Source organism: Botryllus schlosseri, chromosome 11, assembly GCF_051294905.1.
Source record: "Botryllus schlosseri isolate E-star chromosome 11, Bs_hap1, whole genome shotgun sequence".
Lineage (NCBI taxonomy): Eukaryota > Metazoa > Chordata > Ascidiacea > Stolidobranchia > Styelidae > Botryllus > Botryllus schlosseri.
In genome coordinates, this window is record NC_137246.1 from 26,769,479 (window position 1) to 26,776,185 (window position 6,707).

At 42.5% G+C, this 6,707-nt stretch overlaps 1 protein-coding gene across 1 annotated transcript; it reads left to right on the top strand.

Annotated features, from left to right (window-relative positions):
- The first annotated feature begins 211 nt into the window (after positions 1-211).
- Positions 212-3,045, top strand: LOC145450038 (uncharacterized). Its single transcript, XM_080328497.1, has 3 exons — positions 212-623; positions 1,462-2,329; positions 2,392-3,045. The coding sequence occupies exons 1-3, from the start codon at positions 443-445 to the stop codon at positions 2,582-2,584; spliced, it is 1,242 nt and encodes a 413-aa protein (XP_080184623.1). The 5' UTR covers positions 212-442; the 3' UTR covers positions 2,585-3,045.
- The last annotated feature ends 3,662 nt before the right edge of the window (positions 3,046-6,707 follow it).

Genomic DNA, 6,707 nt, shown 5'->3' on the forward strand with positions numbered 1-6,707 from the left:
TTCTCGTTAGCCGGTCTTACTGTGAATAGAAGATGTATAGGTATTAGAGATATTATATTTGTTTAGAAGAACCTAACATTTCGATTATTGAATAGTGGAATATTGCCCAGCGGCGAGTTGAGGGTTAATATTCCGAGTTCGCAGTAATAGTGTTTCACGTGATCACAGAGATTTCGCCGAAATTTCGCCAGGACGAGTTGAGTGGTGAGACGCCGAGTAGCTATACGGCGTTTGGCGTCCGAAATGTGAGACGCCGTATAGCTACTTGGCGTCTGAATTTGTCTAGCGTATAGGATCTTATTTGAGGGTAGTCACGCTCACGAAGGATTGCTAAAGGGTCGAAGTTGGGAGCTTTAACGCCGACAGACAAATGATGTCTGCTATACAGAACACTATGGTAGACGTCTTTCGATGCTTATGATTATCGAGTTTCCTTGCAACAATGACAGCGATTGCTCTAGCTGAGGATTTGACACACCTCATTAGAATCATAACAGTCCAAGAACTTGATTGTGGTCTCTGCGAAATCAACACGTTCAAAACGTCAGAAAAGCTAGATGAGCATATCGAGGCGGTACACTGGGCTCATCGTGTACCTCACGCTGTCGACAAAGAAGTGCAAGGTGTGTAAAGATCTTACCGAGTATATAGCCATGTTGCATTCCTCAGTGAAGAATCTCTACTCGATTGTGATTTATGGGTAATTGACTGAATGTTAAAAAGCTTGATATTATAATGGCTTGCGATTACTTGAAACTGGAATTCATGTTTTGAGGCAATTTTCAGCAAAATCTGAGACTTGAGAGACTTGAACCAATCTCTGCTTTGGTTAATCTCAAATTGAATTGTAACCGGTAGGCCTACCCAATGGATTCAGAAGTATTTGTGTAAAGGTAATTAATTTAGAGGTAGGCTACTTATACCCATCAAATATTAGTTAGCAAGACATGTCAGCGGAGTCAGCCATGTTTTTCTCTGAACCAGCTTTCATATGACATGTTACTTCCCAATTTTCGTGTAGACATAATTGCGCTAGTTCATGTTATGCATGATCGATTTGATTGGGGGAAATTTTTCCTTCAATATATTCTATCATTTTACACTATAATCCACTCTCAACTACTTGGCTATGCTGTTTTATGACCGTTACAGTAACAGGGAACTTAAAAGCGATTAAACTTCATGTGTGGATGACCACGAAATGGTCATTTTTTAAAAGGCGATAACTGTGGTGCATGGACCAATTTTGATTAGCTTTACTGCACTCAGGGCTATGTACCAGATTTACCCAGCTCCGTTTTCATTGCAATCTGAGATCCGGGTTGAAATCCTGGTACGTTTAGCGTAATATATTTGGTGAGAGACACCGATTCCATATTGGTCTGAGACCAAGTGGATACGAGTGTGGTTGATTTGACATGGATTTACCCTTGTGTATCTAATTGTATTCATCTATTCCAGGCTATATCGTACCATGCCGTTTGAAGTGTATGGAACGTATTGGTCAGGCCAGAGGCAGGAGTCACTACCACTGCCATACCTGCACTAAAGTTCTTGGTCGACGTGGTACATTTGAAAGTCATTTACAAAAAGTATGTGGCAATCCGCCACCAAACAAGGAAAGCAAGACTCGTCGTTTAAATCAACCGACAGATAGCAAAAGTAAAAAGCAATGCACCAAATGCGACAAGTCATATTCAAGGTCTAATGGCTTGACAAGACATGAACGAGATGCCCACGGCCTTCCAGCAACCCTTCCTGCAGTTTGTATTGATCCGAAAAATGGTGTGTTCATGGTCTCCCAAGGATCATCAGGCCAAGCTGCTCCTTTGCACGTTACGAAGCATTTATTAAGAAGCCTGATTGGGTGTGAAGACAAAGACTGTATATCAATTTTTGGGACCCTCAAGGACAAAAATCCCGGGGTCCAATGTGATCATTTAGATGCTGTAGAAAATGCACGTCCATGTGCAAACATTGATTTAGATGAAAAGGTTTTGAACACCCTCGTTGAAATGAAGCTAATATCAACCGCAACTAGTGAAAAATGCAGCAATGAAAGAATGAGGAGTGTGCAATGCAATGCTCCACTCGTGGTGCATGCGAATTTTGAAGCATTCAATATTTCGAAGAAATACAAGTATTATTCTATCTTCACTGGCGAGAAGACATACTATAGTCCTAGTGAAAGAGTGCGGGTGACATTTGACGTTGACGGAGGCTCATGGTCATGTCTGTGCTCTTGGAAAACTGGAACATTCTTGCACATCACACTGGCGAAATGGTATGTGTTCCAGACTGAACCAGATCTCATATCATGTATGTCGAGGTAATCTTCATTGCATGACTTTCGAAGATTCCATATTTAGTTTCTTAATATTTGATTTACAGTACTCAACCTCCTACTGATCACATGCAATTGAATAAGAAGTATTTTCTCGAGCATAAACTGATCCCGGAAAAGATACCTAATGAATATTTGAAGGAAGGAATAATTTCAGAATTGGCGCTAGAAGAAACTGTTTGTGCAAGGTGTGCTGGAGTCCTTGAAGTGAGCGGAATGCGAAAAGCTCAGATTTGTTGAGTCAGTTGTATGTGCTTGCTTATTTCTCTGACTTTACCTGTGGTTCCACTGCTTATTTTTTTGTGACTTTTATTATGGTTCCAATGCTTATTTCTCAGTCATTTTTACTGTGGTTCCACTGCTGATTTCTCAATGACGTTTCCTGTCGTTCGATTGCTTATTTCTTTGACTTTTACTGTGGTTCCACTGCTTATTTCTTAATGACTTTTACCGTGGTTTCGTTGCCTATTTCATATTGTGGTTTCATTACATACTGTATCTGCAGAAATTCATTGCGAGTGTACAAATATGGGGTGGTGACAGGGTTGTAACCAAGTCACTAGGTTTCAAGAAGTCAAGTCGAGTCGTTTTCAATTCACCGGCGAGTCAAGTCTGAGCAATCCCCAACGAGTCAACCCGAGAGCAATGGGTCGAGTCCAAGTCATGGTGTTTACTGTTCCCCATCGAGTTCAGCTTCAGATCACTTCTGTGGAACTCGCGGAGGTGATATCAAAGGCCTCGGATAATTTTTATGTTTATTTTTTTCCATTCTAAACATGGTTATTGTAACAGATAAAAGGCAGGTTTGGGCCCATTTATCAGTCCTAATATACCATTCTTGAATACGTCATACAATTAGTAAATCCATTTTTAAGAAAGAGACTCGAGTCATCAAAAAAATTGTGAGTCGAGTCATGACTCGATTCATTGCAACCCTGGGCGATGATACAATAATTTGATACAGCTGAACATACAATAGATCATTTGGGATTCTGCCACCGCTTATTATGACAAAAAATTAACAATATGCAATCTCAGATATCACATAGTTGCGAGAACTTGATAGTCGCGCCATGAAATGAGTTAGCCTCTGCTCAGTTTACCGAGGCACCAAACGCCGTATAGCTACTAGGCGTCTCAACGTACCAGAGGCCAAACGCCGTGTAGCTACTCGGCGTCTGAACATAACAGACGCCAAACGCCGTATAGCTACTCGGCGTCTGAACATAACAGGCGCCAAACGCCGTATAGCTACTCGGCGTCTGAACATAACAGACGCCAAACGCCGTATAGCTACTCGGCGTCTCACCACAACAGACGCCAAACGCCGTACAGACATTTGGCCGCCGCTCGGCGTTTGGCGTTTGGCGTCTGGCGTTTGGCCTCTGAGCGGGTTTAACCCCTACTCTGACATCGACATCATACGCTCAGGCATGGTCCAAACCTGACATCTGCGCAATATTTGCATCCAGACATACTCCGGGTCTGATATCTTCGTATCGCTTGGCGTCAGACATGCTGCGGACCTGATATCTATGCAGGAAACAGCACCAGGTATGGTCTAGACCTGATATCTGCGCACTATTTGTATTCGGACATGCTCCGGAGCTGATATCTGTGCACCAAAAGAATCCAGGTATGGTCCAGACCTGATATCTTCGCACCAAAAGAATCCAGGTATGGTCCAGGCCTGATATATGCGCACTACTTGTATTCGGACATGCTCCGGAGCTGATATATGCGCCCAAAATTCCCCCAGGCATGGTCCGGACCTGATATCTGCGCACCAAAAGAATCCAAGTATGGTCCAGACCTGATATCTGCGCACTATTCCTATTCGGACATGCTCCGGAGCTGATATCTGCGCACCAAAAGAATCCAGGTATGGTCCAGACCTGATATCTGCGCACTATTTGTATTCGGACATGCTCCGGAGCTGATATCTGCGCATCAAAAGAATCCAGGTATGGTCCAGTCCTGATATCTGCGCACCAAAAGAATCCAGGTATGGTCCAGTCCTGATATCCGCGCACCAAAAGAATTCAGGTATGGTCCAGACCTGATATCTGCGCACTATTTGTATCCGGACATGCTCCAGAGCTGATATCTGCGCCCAAAATTCCCCCAGGCATGGTCCGGACTTGATATCTGCGCACCAAAAGAATCCAGGTATGGTCCAGACCTGATATCTGCGTACTATTTGTATTCGGACATGCTCCGGAGCTGATATCTGCGCACCAAAAGAATCCAGGTATGGTCCAGACCTGATATCTGCGCACCAAAAGAATCCAGGTATGGTCCAGTCCTGATATCTGAGCACCAAAATAATCCAGGTATGTTCCAGAGACCTGATATCTGCGCACTATTTGTATTCGGACATGCTCCGGAGCTGATATCTGCGCACCAAAAGAGCCCAGGTATGGTCCAGACCGGATATCTGCGCACTGAATCGACCTAGACATGCTTAAGACGTGATATCTGGGCACAAAATTCCCCCAGGCATGGTCCGGACCTGATATCTGCGCACTGAATCGACCTAGACATGCTTAAGACGTGATATCTGCGCTCTAAACGAAGCGTGACCTTTACATAACCTCGATGTCTGCGGTTTTTGGTGATATCTGCGATATCTGAGTATATCCAGAATGATATCTGCGATATCTGAGTATATCCACAGTAGTGATATCTGAGTATATCCACGGGGCCTGAAGTTAGCCCTCAACGATTTGGCCCTCAAAGTAAAAATTACCAACTAATATACTCACGACAGCATGAATCCAATAGATCACCATTTTTGAAATATCGACCATGATCTGTAAATCTCAAACGCCACACGTAGTATTTTCATGAAATCAAATCAAAGCATTGGCCTGCAACAAACCTAGAATGATGATATTTCGCTTGACGTAACAAACCCGATCTGCACATCCCTCTGGTTACTTATGCCACCATTATATTTTTTTAAATAACATAACATAACATAACATAACATGGTTGGGTTATATTTTTATCTGAACAAGTCACACACAATGTACAATGCGATAAGACACAACGCGATGTCATGAACAGATAGGAGGATGTAGAACGACACGCTTCAGTAGCGATCCTTTACTCTAACATCCACCTCGGCCTAGAGTGCCCGATGTCACAGTTCTTTTTCGATGTTGATCTCTTTGAAGCCGCGGCCCTTTCTACTAGTTCTTTTCCATTCTTTGTGAGTGCTTTCTTTCGTCGGGTCTTTTTCTGGGCTTTTTAACATGATCTCGCTACAGTGGAAAATAAAGAGCGTCGAATATTGAAATCAGAACGAATAAATCTAATGCCTAGCACATTAATCACACACCGAGTCTTGACTTCTGACAGGAGCCGATTAGGGTCCAGATCAGAGGATGAAGATTCTCTCTTAAGACAAATTAACATGATCGCTCTACAGTGGAAAAAATAAAGAGCGTCGAATATTGAAATCAGAACGAATAAAACTACTACCTAGCACATTAATCACACACCGAGTCTTGACTTCTGACAGGAGCCGATTAGGGTCCAGATCAGAGGATGAAGATTCTCTGTTAAGACAAATTAACATGATCGCTCTGCAGTTTAAAAAATAAAGAGCGTCGAATATTGAAATCAGAACGAATAAATCTAATACCTAGCACATTAATCACACACCAAGTCTTGACTTCTGACAGGAGCCGATTAGGGTCCAGATCAGAGGATGAAGATTCTCTCTTAAGACAAATTAACATGATCGCTCTACAGTGGAAAAATAAAGAGCGTCGAATATTGAAATCAGAACGAATAAAACTACTACCTAGCACATCAATCACACACCGAGTCTTGACTTCTGACAGGAGCCGATTAGGGTCCAGATCAGAGGATGAAGATTCTCTGTTAAGACAAATTAACATGATCGCTCTGCAGTTTAAAAAATAAAGAGCGTCGAATATTGAAATCAGAACGAATAAATCTAATACCTAGCACATTAATCACACATCGAGTCTTGACTTCTGACAGGAGACGATTAGGGTCCAGATCAGAGGATGACGATTCTCTGTTAAGACAAATTAACATGATCGCTCTACAGTGGAAAAAATAAAGAGCGTCGAATATTGAAATCAGAACGAATAAATCTAATACCTAGCACATTAATCACACACCGAGTCTTGACTTCTGACGGGAGCCGATTAGGGTCCAGATCCGAGGATGAAGATTCTCTCTTAAGACAAATTAACATGATCGCTCTACAGTGAAAAAAATAAAAAGCGTCGAATATTGAAATCAGAACGAATAAATCTAATACCTAGCACATTAATCACACACCGAGTCTTGACTTCTGACAGGAGACGATTAGGGTCCAGATCAG

Coding starts and splice junctions, on each gene's coding strand:
- LOC145450038 (XM_080328497.1), top strand. CDS start 443: ATGACAGCGATTGCTCTAGCTGAGGATTTGACACACCTCATTAGAATC. Junction 624..1,461: donor TGTCGACAAAGAAGTGCAAG/GTGTGTAAAGAT, acceptor CATCTATTCCAG/GCTATATCGTACCATGCCGT. Junction 2,330..2,391: donor CTCATATCATGTATGTCGAG/GTAATCTTCATT, acceptor TTTGATTTACAG/TACTCAACCTCCTACTGATC.